Genomic DNA, 19,339 nt, shown 5'->3' on the forward strand with positions numbered 1-19,339 from the left:
AATATGAAGATGTAAAATTTAAATGTAAAACAACATAAGATGCCTTAGGCATCTTAAGCACACATTAATATTTAAGTCTTATTAATAGCATTATTTTTATGCAATCACAATAATTGGTTAATAACAGTGTATATATATAAATATATATATATTAATTGTAGTATTATGCATGTTATAGAGCAGGCACACATCAACTATTTAAGGTAAGTGATAATAACAAATACTGGAGAGACAAAATATTATTTCATTTACTTGGACTTGAATTTACAAAATTTTGTGACTAGGTAAGGCATTCAGAGTTCATCTCAATCTGCGGAAAGTGGTGGAGTTTTTTAAATTGATGAATGCCTTACTAATTTGAAGTGCTTCATTAGAAGAACTTTTGTAAATTGTTTGCAAGAACATTAGGATTGCTCATGCATAAACTTAATGAACTAACCAATAAATAAATTGGTAAGATTATTAATGAGATACTTGCTTATTCAAGAATTCTTTAGTAGCTTGTCTACAGGATCTTTAGAAGACTAGTGAGTTTTCTCAGATTCTTGTTCATCTTTACTTGTCAGGAGTGGCACATGAAGGATGTAAAGAAAATTTGGTAAGGATGAGTAATTTTTATGTGAGTCACATTAAAACTAAAATATTAAAAAAGGATCATAGAAATCAGTACTAGGTAGGAAGACTATTTGTATACTCAGACTAGAATGATGTCAATCATGTTTAACTTGGCTTAACTAATGAATTCAATATATCATTTCAAGAAACACATACAACTTGGTAAAGAATTTTCCAAGGTAAATGCCATGATACTAAAATTTTATTCAAGACTGTATATTAAACCTGGACTTTGCCAAAACACTGCAACATAACAGTGAGTAAAACACATTCTCTTCTTCCCTGTCAAGGGGAGAAGCAGACAATCAATCAAAAATTATAATACAGCTCTCCTACATCCTATTTGTCCATAAAAAGTAGGCTTCTTGTAAAGAATTAAGAAAAAAGAACAAGTGAAAACATGAGATATTATTTACCAGGAACACACTGATTCTCAAATCTCCTCTGCCACTGAAAAAACGAAGTACTCTGGACATTCTTCTTGAAGTCTAGATTTCATTCTTATAATTTTTGTGAACATATCAGTGCAGGTGTCATAGCCAATTCATTGAAATGTATATGGCACATGAAACGGTTTTGCTATTCTGGGTTGAGTTTCCATTAATAGGATAAACTCGGATGACATAATGCAGCTGTGCTTAACTTTCAAAAATAAACTTAATTTGAACTGTAACATACTTACAGAAGAGTACATGGGGTCATAAGTGTTTAGCTCTCAGTGTATCACTACAAAGTCAACACCCATTTAACCATCTTCCTGGCCAAAAGATTGAATAGTATCAAGTCAGAAGCCCCTATCAGGCCCTTATCCAATTACTACTTCAACCCATCTTCTTAGAGGTAGTAATGTTATTTTAAAGCCAACTGCTTGTGTTTAATGTTACATTTGAGAGATTTATCATTCTTTCTGTGTATAACAGTAAATTGTTCATTCCACTGCTATGGAATAATTCATTTTATTACTAGATCTCCGTGTATTTATTCATTCTACTGTTGTTCGATATTTGATGCATTATTATAAGTAAATAATTGGTGTATTATTATAAATAAAGCTTCCCTGAATATTATCATATATGACTTTCAAAGGACACATTATGCATTTCTCTCGGATATATGTTCAAAAGTGGAATCACTCTTATAGGATTTATATATGTCAAATGTATGTAATAAAAGTATCTTCCTAGCTTGTTTTCCACTGTTTAAATGTTGCCTGACTTTTGAAATTAAACTTTTTGGTGGAGGACATGGGTCCCTCAGTCGGTTAAGCATCCAACTCTTAATTTCAGCTCAGGTCATGATCTCACAGTTAGTGGGATCGAGCCCCACATCCACCTCTGAGCTGGCTCTGAGTTGGATTGAGATTCTCTCTCTCTCTCTCTCTCTCTCTCTCTCTCTCTGCCCCTCTACTGCTCACATTCTCTCTCTTTCAAAATACATAAACTTTAAAAAAATCTTTAAAAACTTTGTTAAATTAATAAACTATTTTTAAAGATCATCTATTTCTGAATTCTAGTTTCTTTCATTTAACGGTACATCAACCCTTGTGCCATTGCAACACTGTCTTAATTACTGTGTATTTTTGTAAGCCTTAATGTGGCAAACAGCCACACACAGTCAGGATACTGAGGCTTTTCTTTCTAGGAAGCAGCTTTATTCGTGCCAACATGGGCTTAGTGAGCTAAGACCCCAAAAACTGAGCCCCAAGCACAGCGGGGATGGAGGGGGTAGGGAGGTCGAGTGTGGGGAGGGTGGTTTCCTTTTGTACAGTTTTTGCTCCTTTGTCTCCCATATATGGTAACATACAGTCTGAATGGGTGGTCTATGTTAGAGACACGAGGAATGTCACACACAAGCTTGTAGCCAGGTTGGCTTCTCTTGTCTTGAGGTTTTCACCACATTCCTTAGGGAGAGCCTCTACCATATTGATACACAGATGTTTATGTATTTCAATTTTATTGTTATTTTGTTTAGATTTTTTTCTTGATTCTTAAGAATTTACTACTTTGTTGTATTCCCAGTGCCTTTCAGGATTTTTTGTCTTGCTTTTCTAGTTACTCTTCATTGTCTTTAGCTTATCTGTCATTGGAAACAGTGGCAATATTTTCCAAGTAATAACACAGTAATGTGTATCCTACTTGCTTTCTCTTGCTATTATGAACTTTATAAGGACAAACAACTTGACGCATTGAGCATAATGACATGCATGTATACCATTATCTTCCTTCCATTGCTGCTTTCCCTGTTGAATTATCCGTATATATTTTCTTATTTACTCTCCCTCATTTATTAAATACTTTGTTTTTGTTTACGTACTTCCTCTGTACTATAGTCTCTGCAATGATCATTATAGAAAATCATCTATGTTATAGATTGAAATGTGTCTTCTCAAAATTTATATGTTGAAGTCTGAACCTCAGAATGTGTCTTTATATGGAAATAGTGCCATTGCAAGTGTAATCAGTTAAGATAAGGTCTTCTTACTGGAGAAGAGTTGGCCTCTAATCAGATATGAATGATATCCTTATAAAAAGAGAAAATTTGGACACAGACATGCACATGAGAAAACACATGGAAACGTGAAAGTGGAGATCATGGTGATGGCTCTGGAATTCAACCACTTCCAGAATTGCTACCAAATTATTGGAACCTGGGAAATTGGCATGGAGTAGATCCTCTCTCACAGCCATAGACTTCTGGCACTTTGTCTCAGACTTCTAGCTTCTAGATCTGTGAGAAAATACGTTTGTGTTCTTTAAACTACTTCATCTCTGGTACTTTATTGTGGCAGCCCTAAGAAGCTAAAAATCTCTGCAAGGCTTACATGTCCAAAACAGTGGACTTTCAGTTCATCAATTTCCTTATGAACAATCAACTTCTGTGGTTTTAATCACTCATTCACATTGTTACCAATGAGAACATTTCATCATCATATTTTCTCTCTAAAATGACTAACCCATACATATCACTTTTAGCAAAATTCCCTTTTGTTAATAAGCATGTTCTTCCAAACTAGATCATAGATCCTTATCCATTAACTACATTCTTTCTCTTTGCTCATTTTCTTATTTCATTCCTTAGAAGCATATAAACTATGACTCATCATTCCAGTAAAAATACTATTAAATAAAGGATGGAAAAGCAAATATCAGGCCAATAATATCTAAAATAACACCAAGTGAATAAATATTAATATGAACTAAAATTAATAGAGATACTTGATGGACCAAGATGATGACATAGGAGGCTCCTGAACTTCCCTCTTCCCATGGACACACCAAATATACAGCTACACATAGAGCAGTTTCCTCTAAGAGAAATCTAGGAGCTAGCTGAGTAAATACTATACATAGGGCAAATGAGAAAATGCCCACAGTGAACATGCAGGAAAGGCTGAGAGACATTCCCACCATAAACCTCATTCCTCTCATTGCCTATACACTCAGGAAGAACACGTAACTGCCAGTTTTCCCCTGAGGAGCAAAACACCTAGTTCTGAAAGCCTATGGGATATGTGTGCAAGGATCCTACAGCACTATAGCAAACAAAGAAGCAGTTCTCAAGTGGTGTGGGAGCACTCCCTGTGGCTATAACCCTAGGGTTCAGTGATGAGGGGCTAGGCAAACACACTCACCTCTCAGTCTTTCTCTTCAGATGCTGACTGCACACTCTACAAGCTGCTGCCTGAGGGTCCCTCTTCTAATTAGCATGTATCTAGAGACCAGCTGTAATCCTCCCCAGAGACTAGGGGATCTCCTGGGCACTTCCTCCTGCCTTCTCCCTCCAGTTCACTCCAACAATAAAATGAAGCCACCAGCATCTCTTTGGAAGAAATTTGTTTCAGTTAAAGGCAGAGTACTCTAATAATGGTGGTGGATAAATCATTTATAACTAGTATAAAGGTTAAAAGACAATAGTAATAAGAATACAACTCTAATGGATATTAGTTATATCCATTACTGTTAATGGATAAACAGTATAAAAAGGTGTAAATTGTGCCATCAAAACATAAAATTTGGAGCCGGGTGTAAAAATGTAGTAGATACATAAAAGGTAAAGAGAAAGGAATCAAAGTGTACGACTATAGAACATCATCAAATCACAAAGAAAGAGAGCAAGAGAAGGAAAAAGGCAAAAAGAAATTACAGGACATCCAGAAAACAACTAAGAAAATGCCAGTCGTAGTCCCTGCCCATCAATAATTACTTTATGTGAAACATCAAAGGCCCCGACTACATTATTCAATTAAAAGACATACAGTGGATGAATGGATAGAAAGACAAGACTGAATCGTATACTGCCAAAAAAGATACATTTCAGTCTTAAGAAGAAATAGAGACTGAGGGTGCCTTGGTGGCCCAGTCAGTTAAGAGTCTGACTCGATATTAGCTCAGGTCATGGTCATAGGGTTTGTGAGTTCCAGCCCTGAGTTGGGCTTGGCACTCACAGCACAGGGCCCGCTTGGGATTTTCTCTCTCCCATTCTCTGTGCTCCTCTCTTGCTCGTGCTCTTTCTATCAAAATAATGATAAAATAAACTTAAAAATAAAAGAAGAAACAGAGACTGAAAATAAAACTATTGAAAAAGATATTCCATATAAAATAGAAACCAAAAGAAAGAAGGGGTAGTTATATATAGACAAAATAGACTTTAAGCCAAAAACTGTAATAAGAGACACGGTCAATGTATAATGATAAAGAGATCAATTCATGATGACAATATAATCATTTTAAATATTTTTACAGTCAACATCAGATTACTTAAATATGTAAAGCAAATATTAACAGATCTGAAGGGAGAATTAGACAGCAATACAAAAAGAGACTTCAGTACCCCACTTTGGAACAGTATGAAGGTTCCTCAAGAAATTAAAAATAAAGCTACTATGTGATTCAGCAGTTCCACTTCTGAGTATATATCCTTAGAAAAGAAAACACTATCTCAAAGAGATATTTGTACTTTTGTGTTCATTGCAGTATTATTCATAATAGCCGGTCATTTTATGGAAACAAAGTGTTGGTTGGTGGATGAATGGGTAAAGAAAATGGTGGGGGTACCTGGGTGGTTTAGTTGGTTAAGTGTTCAACTTCTGCTCCGGTCATTATTTCATGGTTTGTGAGTTTGAGCCCCACATCAGGCTCTGCACAGAGGATGCAGAGCCTGCTTGCGATTCTCTCTCTCTCCCTCTTCTCCTCCCCAACTCTCCGTCTCTCTCTGTCTTTCTCTCCCTCTCTCTCAAAATAAGTAAGCTTCAAAGAAAAGAAAATGGTGTGTGTGTGTGTGTGTGTGTGTGTCTATTATGTCTATGTGTACATAGACACACACAGTAGAATATTACTCAGCCTTAAAAAAAAAAAAAGGACATTCTGCTGTTTTTGACAACATTAATGAAGCTTGAGAGCATTATGCAAAGGGAAATAATCCCGAGAAAAACACACTGCATGATATCACTTACTTATGGAACTAAAAAAATAATTTGAACTGATATACATAGGAAGTAGTATGGTGATTGCCAGGGACTGAAGGAGTGGAGAAATAGGGATAGGATGGTGAAAGGGTACACATTTTTGGTTATAAGATGAGTAAGATCTGAGGATCTAATGTATAACATGGTGACTACAGTTGATAATACTATTTTGTGTAAGTGAAGTTTGGTATTAGAATAGAACATAAGTGTTCTCATCAAAAAGAGGAAAAGAGGTAAATATATGAGGTAATGAATGTGTTAATTAGCCCAGTAGTGGGAATCCTTTCACAATGTAGAAATATATTAAATCATCATGTAGTATAGGTTAAATATATTATAATTGTATATATCGATTATACTTCAGCAAAGCTGAAAAATTAATAGAGAATAAGTGTTAAATAATGAAACAAGAAATAATTTACCAAAAATATAAAAATCATGAACTTACTTTCATGTATGTATACAAAATATGTATCATATACACATACATATTTAGGTGTGTTTATATGTGTAATATAATATAGATTAAGCTTGTATATAGCACCTATTGTATTCCAGGCATTATTTAATCCCATTACATTTGTGTAATCCACTTAAGAAACTTCAGGTATTCTTATTAAGCTCCTCTTATGCATGAGAAAACCGAGGGATAGAGAGCCTAAGTAATCTGCCAAAGATCACAAAACTGGTAAGCAATGGGGTAGTGCTCTGAACCCATGCAGTTTAATTCCACACCACTTTGGTATTATTCTAAGTTAACCTGGTATGTAGCACATAATATCAACCTGTATAGAAGCAAATAAATGGAAAAATCACAGAAAGAAATTTAGTGGGGTATTTTGAAAAAAAAAAAAGAAAAGAGAAACTTTTTTTTTAAATATTTTTATTTATTTCTAGGAGAGAGAGAGACAGCGTGAGCAGGGGAGGGTCAGAGAGAGAGGGAGTCACAGACTCTGAAACAGGCTCCAGGCTCTGAGCTGACAGTCAGCACAGCGCCCGACGCGGGGCTCGAACCCACGAACCGCGAGATCATGACCTAAGCGAAAGTCGGACGCTTAACCGACTAAGCCACCCAGGCGCCCGGAAAAGAGAAACTTCTGATATCCATAGCTCAAACAGTCAAGACAAAATGTAGGAACAACATATTTAATAAGACTGCTAACAGGACGATGCACAAACATGATTGCTATCAAGTAACAAGCTATAGTTTTTTTTTTTTTTTAAATTTATGAGTGAGAGAGAGCGACAGTGTGTTTAGGGGAGGGTCAGAGAGAGAGGGAGATACAGAATCTGAAACAGATTATAGGCCCTGAGCTGGCAGTCAGCACAGAGCCCAACGCAGGGCTTGAACACACGAACTGTAAGATCATGACCTGAGCTGAAGTCGGACACCTGACCGACTGACCCACCCAGCTGCCCCAAACGAGCTAGCGTTTTAAAGCATTTTTAGAATATTGTAAAAATTCATTATTCCATAGAAAGAGAATCAGGCAAATCCTATTTTCTGAATATGGTACACAAAATTAGAAATAAAGTACTAATGTAGTCCAGATATTTCACAAATTTATAGATAAAATTACATTGTAAATTATTAAAATCAATAAAATTATGAAACTTAAATTTTAAAATATCATAGCATGTGAGATGTAGCTAGACTGGCAATTAGATGAATGTTTATATCATAATTACATTTATTACAATATAAAGAAAGTTTTTAAAAAGTCAGAAAATCATTTAGCCCAAGAATTTTGAAAAATTGCCCATAGAATGTAGAAGTTTGGAAATTGAATTAAACCAGGATTTGACAGAAAACCCAGTCCAAAACACATACACAGATGCTAGAGATTATATTTTAAAAATACCTATGGGAATACTATCAAACAGACAACTTTAAGTCTCAATGGTCAAGATGAAAAATGAGGAGTACAAAAATCAGTATTAGAATAATTTTAAAAATTATCTGTAGGTGAGTAGGGAGTTTAAATACCGTAAGAAAATCTTTTGAACAATGTTTTGAATAGTTAATGATAATACATTTGAAAACTTCAGTGTAATAAGTAATATTCTAGAAAATTATTATTTAACATTACTTAAACATGACAATAACTCTGAATTTATCAGTTGCTGCAAAAATTACTGGTAAAAAATCAATACACGTATTAATAACTTAAACAATTTAAAGAGAGAAAAAATGTCCACTTTTTTAAGCTATTCCCCAAAATGGAAAAAAGGAAGTATATGATCATTTTTGAAGTATTGAAGCATTTGAAGCATTTCAGCATAAACATACAGATGAAAAGGGGAAGGTGCGGGGAAATCCGTGTGCCAGTCTTATCTGTGAATCAGGCGCAGAACTTTAAGTAAATTATCATGAAATTAAATCCATCAGTGCATTAAAAACTCAGCCTTGACGAAGTTGGTTTTATTCAGTAATTACAAGGATGGTTCAACATTTGAAAATCTAATAGTGAGAGAGTAAGTAAATGGCAACACTGTGATTTAACTCAGGTTGCTGGTTTCTTTCACCAAAATCAGTCCTGAGAAAAAGAGTAGAGTATGGATCTTAGAACTATCATAACCAGTATTAGAAACTCTTAGAGGAAGTAAGGCTCTTTGAACTTATGTGGGTGGACAGTCTTAGCAGGAAAATAGTTTGGGGAAAAACTTTCAGTTTTGCTTTTGACACTTTTCTCTCATTTTCTTGTGTTGAGTAGGCTCATTTTCCAGTTACCTAGTTGCAACAGCCCAGTTAGATGTAATTGATTGAGATGTATTTAATTTTAAATAGTGAAAACTAAAATTATGCTTTTTCAAGTGCCTATAGATAATTATTTCATTTATTTAATAAATTTAATAATGGAATTATTCTATAATTAAATTATAAATCTATTAAAATTATTTTATAATATATACAAAAGACTCATATTTGTCATAGAAATAATATACACCTTCATCTGCTAGATACAGTGAAATAATATGGAGAAATAAGAAATTAATAATAAATATAGAAAACCAATTACTGCAATCCAAATGAAAATTATAAAGTCTTAGGTAAAAAAATGTAAACACTTTCAGAATATTTAAAGCATCACGTAAATGCAAAAGTAAGTAGTCACATGGATGAGATGTGACTATAGTAGTACTTTGATAATATGATGGCTTTTATCTGTTATATTTCAAAACTGGTAGAGAGCAAAAATAAATAAATTATACTTTCACTTCAGTAAATGTCATTAAATATATGATATATATATATAATTACTGAATGTAAAAATGTTGCATATGAATGCTAATCAACAAAAGTACTTAAGATATTATCTCTATGGAGAAATAAAGGGGGATACACCAGGTGATAGACATAACACATCTTTGACTTATTATTTTATATCTTAAACTAGATGGTACTTACACAGGTGATTTTTACAAGTTATTCTTTATATATTTTTAATATCCTAAATATTTACAATAATTTCAGGGACTTAGAATAAATGTGTCATAAGAACACCTCAAATTTTGAATTAATCTAGTTCATTTTCTGCAGTCACATTTTAGGTTCTGAGATTCAAAGCACATCTGGTAATCAATCTTTTCAGTAGCTAAAGCAGATTTTATTAAATGCCCTGAAAGTGGGAGAAAGTAGGGTTCTGTTTGACGAATTTGGGGTCACTTACGCTATTCTTTCGGTTTAGTTTTTATGGTACGTCATTCATTATCACAGAAACTACCTACTGACAATTCTGAGCATTTCAGTTCAGGACAGATGGCTTTAGGGTCAGTAAATTTAACAGAAACAGACTATGTAACACTTTTGCTCAGCAGTTCTTAATGTGCTTTCATACACACTGTGGAACAATGGATGAGAGTCTCAGACCTCCTTGCTTATATGGATAAAGGATAAAATGTGCATCCAAGAATATATGCTTATGCTTTCTTGAATAGTTATTTGTAAGCATTAATGTCCATATTAAACCGAATTTCAAATATTTAATATTTTAATGTGGAAGAAAATAAGAAAATAAATGTCACTCAAATAATGTGTAACATTTTAGTTTACTATTATAAACATCTGTATTTTCATAGGGAATCGGAATAAGTGCTTTTTATGGGTTATCCTACTTCATCTTTTTAACACTACTGTGAAATAGATTTTCTTGTTTACTTTTTAAAGATGAGAAAACTGATTTGCAATGAACACTTTTAATAAATTGCCTGAGTTCTTTTAGATAGTGAATGCACAGGTATTAACGGGGCTATTTATATTGTTTTATTCAAGTACAACATAAAGAGCCATACAGAAACCCAGAAACCAGAAGAGTGGATTTCAGTAAACTTTTACAAATTTAACTCAATCTTTGCAACTGCCATCCATATAAAAATAGAATTTTCCAAAAGTTATAAATTACCTTTATGATCCCTTACAGTTATTACTACCTCAAAGTTATTTTGCTAACGGTCCACCCTTGTGATTTCTATTTTTAGGAATTAAACTTTTTCTATTATATAATATATATAAACATATATACCCATACATATTTTTCTATTTACATAAAAGGAATCATGCAATCTACATTACTTTGTTTCAGCTTGCTTTCATTCAAAAAATGTCTGTGAGATTCATTCATGTTGTATGCATCAGTAGCCTAGTAATTGTCAATGATTTGTTTTTCTTTATGGAAAAGATAAAAATATCCATTATTTGTTGATAGACATATCTATTTTGTACATATTAGATTTTCTATGGGTAATATTGTTAAAACACTTTGTATGTGTCTAGGAAGAGGAATTTCTGTGTCATGGAGTATACTATGGTCAGTGTAGATAAATAATGAAAAGCAGTTTCAAAACACTTGTTCCTATTTATTATCCCACAAACCATTATAAAAGCCTTTCCAGATCCTTATCAAAACAGTATTGGCTAATATCTTTTCTGATTTTAGTCTTTCTGATGATATTTCTTTGTGCTTTTAATTTTCTTTTAATTTTTTTAATTTTTTCTGAGAGAGAGAGAGAGAGCGCGAGCATGATCAGGGGAGGGTCAGAGAGAGGGAGACACAGAATCCGAAGCAGGCTCCAGACTCTGAGCTTTCAGCACAGAGCCTGACGCAGGGCTCGAACCCATGAACCGTGAGATCATGACCTGAGCCAAAGTCGGACGCTTAACCAACTGAGCCACCCAGGCACCCTTTTGTGCTTTTAATTTTTATTGCATTTTATTGATAACTGAAGGAATTGAAATACCTTCTCCCAGACCAATACCTTACCCAGGTTGTGGCTTGCTTTTTCACTACCTTAATAGTGTTCTGTGATGAACAAAAGTTTTAAATTCAAATAATGTCTAATTTATTAGTTACCTCTTTTATGATTATCATAAATTAAAACCTGTAAAAATTCATTACTTATCCTAAGTTTATTAAAATGTTTCTGCATTTTTTTCTAAAAAAAAAAAAGAGTGTTTTCTTTTTGTATGTTATGTATTGGAATCATTTAAGGTCTGCCAGTGTTGAATTTAGGGCTGGATGGCTAAGGTATTCTCAGCCAAGATAGCTTGGCTTTCTTAGGGAGAGTCTCTTCCTTCAACAGTCTAGCTTCTTCCAGTAGGTTGCCTGACTATATATTCACAACAAGTGTAGAAACCAAGGGAAAACGTTTGGGAAAGACTACAGAATTAGAGGACAAAGGAAAAGATGTTGGGAGATAGCAACTGGGGACATCAATGCACTCAATGTACTGTAGTCACTTCTTTGACATTAATTATTAGTCTCCCAAATGTAATATGAAAGGAATTTAAAAATTTATTATCTTTTAAGGTACTCAGATGAATCATCCAATCATGGTATCAGACTCAAAGACTTGACTATCATATCAGGTCCAAATGGGTCTTCTTGGAAGTTACTCTTACTGGTCAGGGGACCTATAAAATTAAAAGATAAGTTATCTGTTTTCCACACAAATAATGGACAGTAGTTTTATGATTTACTCTTAGAGACACTGCCATCCACAGGGGATAATGTTAGAAATATATAGCCCTAGGGGCACCTGGGTGGCTCAGTCGGTTGGGCATCTGACTTTGGCTCAGGTCATGATCTCACTATTTGTGGGTTCGTGCCCTGCGTTGGGCTCTGTGCTGACAGCTCAGAGCCTGGAGCCTGCTTCAGATTCTGTGTCTCCCTCTCTCTCTGACCCTCCCCTGTTCATGCTGTCTCTCTCTCTCTCAGAAATGAATTAAAAAAAAAAACATTAAAAGAAAGAAATATATAGCACTAGTCTGTAGTAGTTACAAAATTCACCTGCATTAAGGCTGCCACGTTCTACTACTCTGAGGTTGGGGAATGTTTCTTGATTTGAGCTCCAGTTCTTCTCTAGAGAGTGAATCTACAGTCCGTTCTTCTCCATGGTTCTCAGATCAGCCATCTGAGAGTCATTCCTGTTCTATCACGAGGTGATTGTTCCCAGGTCGTATCCATATGTTGAAATTTATCAAATTGTATAGTTTAAATACGTCTAGTATTATGTATGGCCATTTTATATCAATAAAGAGTCATTAAGTTTGTGTGAAAAAAAATAAGTAAGCTACCCACTATACAGTAGCATATATGAATCATGAAAACATAATGGAGTTTGTAAAGATGTAAATCCCAAATATTACATACTGCATACGCAATTATTATGAAGCTTAAAAACAAGCAAAGCTGAGAAGCATATTGTATTTGATAACGTTTTGTTTTTTATTTAAGTGATGGGTTCACAAGTGTTCACTATTTTTTTACTTTAAGAATTAATTACTTGTATATTATGTATACTCTTTCATTTATCAATTATTCAAATGATAAAAGAATAAAATATGTAAGTGAATCAGTAATATAGAACAGATTATGATACTTACTATTTAGCAATGAGTTGCCCTTGGACTTTAGAAGAGATGTTCCTCAAGCCACTAATGATGATGGTGACAGTGATATACCATCATATATGAACCAAATTCCTGAGAGGTGCTGTATCATTTGAAAATCATATCTGAACATATCATACTAATGCCATTTAATTGGTTTGTCTATATTAGGATATATAGGTCTTAAATATATGACATTGTAAACACAAAAAGTTCTCTTTGATTAAAAGCTGTTGAATTTGTTTTCAGATAAATCTGTAATCTACATATTTTTATTCTCAAGGCTTTTTGTGTTATCTCATTGAAGCACCTTAAATATAAGATATATTAAAGATATAATAAAAATAGATTACAAAGAATTAACAGGTAATAGTCTTTTCAAAACTTAATGGTGTAAAACAATGAATTCATCTATTCATATTAATTCAGAAATGCTACCATTACGGTAGGATTTTTAAAAAATTTTTAATATAAAGATAAAATCACCCTATTAAATTCTTTAGGTTTAATTCCATTTAAGGTATTTCAATAAAGAACGTCATTTATATGGTGTACAGCAGGATAGAAACATCTGGTGTTTATGCATTTTCTGCTAAATCACAGATGACTAATTATTTTCCATGTGTCAGGAAAGAAAATTGATTAATCACCCATCCTTGTTAGCCTAATGTTCTGCAACTAAGATCTGTTCTTTTAAGTCTTCAACCTCCTTTGTACATTTTATGGCCTTCTTAATTGCAGAGATATTTATTTCCATATTTTTCAAAAATTCCTTTAAATATGTTTGCATCTAGATACTTCCAGAAATTTTGTTTCAAGATGAATTTTAGCAATTGTCATTGAACCAGCCAATAGAAATTCTTTTATGATTTTGATTGTTTGAACACGGTATAATTTGGAGAAATTTGATATCTCCATTGCTCCATTGCTATTTCTGCTTCCTAAAAATATCTGCCAACTAATTTATTCCTTTATATGTATTTAAGTTAGGTTTTATAGTTTTCATTGTGTAGCTTTTATATATTTTTGCTATTTGTATAGGATCTTTGTGCAATTTTTTCTAAATTGTTTTTTTTTTCTGATATATAGAGAAATTATTGATTAATGTATAATCTCTAAATGGGGTTAATAATGCCTGATTTGGGGCAAGAGAAGGCTTAAAATTGAAATACAGAAACAAATTTGGATAACTTCTCTAAAGGGAACTAACTTAAAGCAATTTTAATCCTACTTTGTTTTGTAGTGCTTTCCAAAGAATTTAAAAAACCAGTGTTTCCTTAATGACCTTTTTTTCCCCTTTCTCATTCAGAATAACTTTTAATGCATTCTACATTTCAATGGTATATTTATTATGGGGATTTTTTTTCCAAACTGCTTTATAAAAGTAAAGGCAAATGGTTTGGAAAACAATGGGCAAAGACATTCCTTGCAAAGAGCAGAACAAGATTATGGCAGATGTGTTCACTAAGGAAATTTCTCCACTGTCAAAGCAGGCAGTTTTCAGAGTAATGGCTTGGCAAGATTTCATAACTGTTTGTGACCATTCATTGTTGAATGCTATTCATTCTGTATAATAATTATTGGAAATAATTATTGTGTTTATCATTTTTTGTTTGATTGTTTTTAGGTAATCAGACCACAAGAAACCACATTGAGACCAATCAGAAGGCCCAGAAATCTTGGACTCTGAACTGGACACAGTTATTTGTTAGGACTTTGGATCGACTCTTGAGGGGAAAATACGTGTATGAGTGTAAGGGTGGTTGGTAGAGGCTATGGCGGAAGTACTTTATCTCCTTATAACAATTCCACTTTCTTTTACTATTAAAAGGATTTATACATTTCAGTTGGGCATGTCTCCTCTCAGCTAAAGATTACATTTTCTTTTTTTTCAATTGTACCTATTTAAGGTATACACATTAATGATTTGATATCCATATACATTCTGAAATAATCATCACAATCAAGCTTGTTAGCAAATCTGTTACTTCACACAGTTACTGTGTGTGTGTGTGTGTGTGTGTGTGTGTGTGTGTGGCGAGAATACATGGGATATACTTTCAGCAAATTTCAGGTATAGGGTACGATATTATCTATAGTCACTATGCTATGTGCAATAGATCTTTAGATCTTAGTGATCGTACAGAACTTATATTTGTATCCCTTGACCATATCGCCATTTCTCTCACTCCCCATACCCTGATAACCACCATTATACTCTTTGCTTCTATGACTATAACTATTTTAGATTCCACAGATAAGTGAAATCATACAGCATTTTCCATTTTTTTGCCTAGGTTATTTCAGTTAGAATGATGTCCTCCAGCACCATCTATGTGGTCACAAATGGTAAGATTTCCTTCATTTTTTAAGTTTGGATAATATTCCATTGTATGTGTATATATACTGTATTTTCCTTATCTGTTTATCTGTTCATTGACATTTAGGTTGTTTCCATGTCTTGCCTATTGTGAATAATGTTATAATGGACATAAGAGAGCAGGTATATCTTCAAGATCTTGATTTTAATTCCTTTGAATAAACATCCAGACGTAGGATTGCTGGATCATTTAGTGTTCTATTTTTAATTTTTTGAAAAATCTCCCTACTGTTTTCCATGATGGTGGTACCAATTTACATTCACACTAATGTATACATTCCCAGTAACATGTAGGGTTGGTTCTGTTTTCTTCACATCCTCACCAATGCTTAGTATCTTTTGTTTTTTCAGTAATAGCCATCCCAACAGTATGAGGGGATATTTTATTGTAGTTTTGATTTGCATTTACCTGATACCTTTGCAGGTATCTGTTGGCTATTTGTATGCTTTTTTTCCAGAAAAATGTTTCAGATGCTTTGCACATTTTTTTTATTTGGGTTATTTTTGGTTTTTGAGTTACATGAGTTTTATAGTATATCTTGAACTTAACCCTTTATCTGAAGTATGATTTGCAAATATTCTCTTTCATTCTATAGGTTGCCTTTCATTTTGTTGATTATCTTCTTTGCTGTGCAGAAGCTTTTTAGTTTTAATATTGAGTATAGCTGAAACACAATATTAAGTTGCATGTGTACTACGTTGTGATTCAATTTCTCTATATGTTATGCTAAGCTTACTATAAGTGTGGCTGTCATCTGTTACCATATAAGCTTTTACAATATCATTGACTATATTCCCTATGCTGTGCCTTTTGTTCCTATGACTTATTCCTTCCATAACTGGAAGCTTATATTTCCTACTCCCCTTCATTCATTTTGCCCACCCACCCATCTCCTGGTAATCATCAGTTTGTTCTCTGTATTTATATTTCTGATTTTGCCTTTTGTTTGTTTGTTTGTTTATTCATTTATTCTGTTTTATTTAGATTCCACATATGAATGAAATCATGTTGTATTTATCTTTCTGGATCTGATTTATATTACTTAGCACAATACCCTTTAGATCCATTCATGTTTTCACAAATGGCAAGATCTCATCCTTTTTTAATAGCTCTGTAATATTCTCTTTTGTGTGTGTGTATATACCATGTTTTCCTTATCCATTTGTGTCTCAATGGATAGACTTCAACTGCTTCTATATCTTGGATGTAGTAAATAATGCTGTAATAAACGTAGAGGTGCATATATCTTTTTGAAATTGTGTTTTTGTTTTCTTTAGATAAATATCCAGCATTAGAATTATTGGATTATATGATATTTCTATTTTTAAGTTTTTGAGGAAACTTTATACTGTTTTCCACAGTGGCTGTACCAGTTTACATTTTCACCAGTAGTTGTGCAGAAGCTTTTTAATCTGCTGTAGTCTCACTTATTTACTTGCCGCTACTTATGGTGTCATAGCCAAAAAATTGTGCCAAGACCAGTATCAAAGAGCTTTTTCTATATGTTTTCTTCTAGGAGTTTTACAGCTTCCAATCTTCCAATTTAAATCTTTAATTCATTTTGAGTTGATTTTTGTGTATAGTATAAGGTAAGGGTCCAATTCTTTCTCCTCCTTCCCTCTCTCCCTCCCTCCTTTTCTCGCTCATTCCCTCCCTCCCTCCTTCCTTCCTTCCTTCCTTCCTTCCTTCCTTCCTTCCTTCATTTCTCATGTGGAGATAACCAGTTTTTCCAATATCATTTACTGAAGAGACTTTCTTTTCCCCAAAGTGTTTTCTTGGTGCCCTTTCAAAGATTAGTTGACAGTATATGTATTGGAAGACTGCATTTTCAAATATGTCTTGCAAGTAAGTAAAGCATTATGACTATGTGCTGGTTATGGGATATGAGAGAAAAGTATGTATGTGACTTCTAATTCATGTTTATGAGAATAGTTGTGTTAATTCTTTCCCACTCATTTCCTTTCCATTAGTTGAAATGTACAAGTAATATTGTAAGCTATAATATACACGTTAGGACATGATGTATTGAAACTAAACCTTGACGATGACTTGGGTGAAAGAACAGAAAGTGATTGGATTCTCAATACCACATAGTATTTATGTATATTTATACTTTTTACTTGAGAGTAGTAGTATATACTATGTAATCTACAAATAAATTGCAGATGTATTTACAAAAATAACTTACTGGTTGGGTGCATTTTTCAGCCCATGCCAAAACTTGGGTGCTAATACTTCAGGAGGGAGCACAATACCAGGGAAGTAGGAGAGAAGATACCTTTACAGTGAAGCAGAGAAGAAAAATAGCAGCTATTTAAGGGAGTACATTATGGAGCTGGTCACAGTTTCGGAACAGGTTTAGCTGGTGGTTGATCTCACAAGAAGTCGTCATAGAGGCAAAGGAAACTTCTTAATCTTTACAAATAGCTGGACAAAGGAGAGAAAAGGCTATCATTTATATATTTTCTTTTTAAAACGTTATTATTTGAAGCATCAGCTGTGCTCCTTCTCCAGATGGTATTACTTGGCTCCTTCAAAGGAGGTTGGTTCCTAGAGCAAAGTGTAGAGAGGAAGGAGCTGGGTATCTGTTATGTGTGTGATCATGAGCAGTTCCTGCTGAAGCTTGCACCTTAGCAACAGCAGAGAAACCATGTGCCAGAGTGAGAAGATTTGAAATGGGGGTAACATGCTGTTTCTTAGTGTCTATGAATGACCCGGGGGACTTGTTCAACAGATTAACAGTCCAGATGATTTACTATGTGAGGTTGCCAACAAAGCTCTTTGGAGCCTTTTTCCAAAGAAAAAGCATTTAGTGCTTGTGGCTTGCAAGGAAGTATTAAGTGTACAGCAGTGTTCTTGCAGTGTCCACAGTAACATTAAGCAGAGGACATTGGAAGAGGTAAAGCACAGGACTGAAAGATAGTCTGAGGGGTGCCTGAGAAGCTCAGTTGGTTAAGCGTCCAACTTCAGCTCAGGTCATGATCTTGTGGTCTAGTCCGTGGGTTTGAGCCCCGCTTTGGTCTCTGTGCTGAACTCAGAGCCTGGAGCCTGCTTCAAATTCTGTTTCCCTCTCTCTGTCCCTCCCCTATTCTCTGTCTGTCTCTTTCTCTCAAAAATAAATAAAAATTATAAAAAATTTATATATATAAAAAAGGAAGTCTGAGATGAGTTCTGTAGTTATGGACATTAAGAGAGGTAAGTCTCTATAAAAGACAAATACTAGTAGCTTCTCTTTCAGTGCTAGATTTTTGTACCTAATCGGTGAGGATATTTAAGTTTAAGGGCATTTTTAAGCTGAAATATTTGAAAAGAATCTGCTTTTACTAGAAAAGTCTATGGTGTTTGATTTAATGAGTGAAAGAGTCCAAGAAGCTTTGAGTGTCTAGGGGAAGTCTTCTACTGGCAGGGGAGTGTGAGAGGCCCTGTTGATGCTTATGAAGGAAACACGGACTTATGAGACTCATTTAAATACATAGTAAACTTAAGTAGAAGACATTCAAAGTGTTGAATATCTTTATTTATCTGTGCTCTGCTCTAAGTTCAGAATTCCCTCAAATCTTTATTAGACCCAGAACAAGAAGCAGTCTCCTACATCTTAATGAATATATGCATTTACTTTTTTTCATGGAAATATATAAATAATAAGTAGATAATTTTATAGACTGTGAATTATATGATTATTTGTCCAGTTCAACTAAAGTTACCTATCATTTTAGAAAAAGAAAATCATGTAGATCAGTGGTTTAACTAAATTAAATTCACACCTTCCACACATTGGAGAAAATTATGTCTGAACCTTTTGGTATTCAAGTGAGTTTCAGGCTCTTTTAATTGTTGGGTTATTTTAAGCAAAAAGCTTTAAAAAAAATTGAAGATGCCTTCCAAACAACTACTTGATAATATCGCAGAGGAATTAATGTAAATATGATATGTATTATCAGTAAAGAAGAAAATCCAATATCTATTTTATGCATCTGCACTTTTATAGAA

General features: G+C 33.8%; 1 protein-coding gene across 1 annotated transcript in view; it reads left to right on the plus strand.

Annotated features, from left to right (window-relative positions):
- LOC144237628 (uncharacterized) overlaps positions 1 to 19,339 on the plus strand; it is an 88,163-nt gene that overhangs the window by 31,212 nt on the left and 37,612 nt on the right. The window contains exon 2 of the mRNA XM_077771327.1: positions 15,266 to 15,317. Within this exon, the coding sequence (XP_077627453.1) occupies positions 15,266 to 15,317 (52 nt within the window). The remainder of the gene's footprint in view (positions 1 to 15,265; positions 15,318 to 19,339) is intronic.

Source organism: Crocuta crocuta, unplaced genomic scaffold (assembly GCF_008692635.1).
Source record: "Crocuta crocuta isolate KB4526 unplaced genomic scaffold, BGI_CrCroc_1.0 scaffold235, whole genome shotgun sequence".
Lineage (NCBI taxonomy): Eukaryota > Metazoa > Chordata > Mammalia > Carnivora > Hyaenidae > Crocuta > Crocuta crocuta.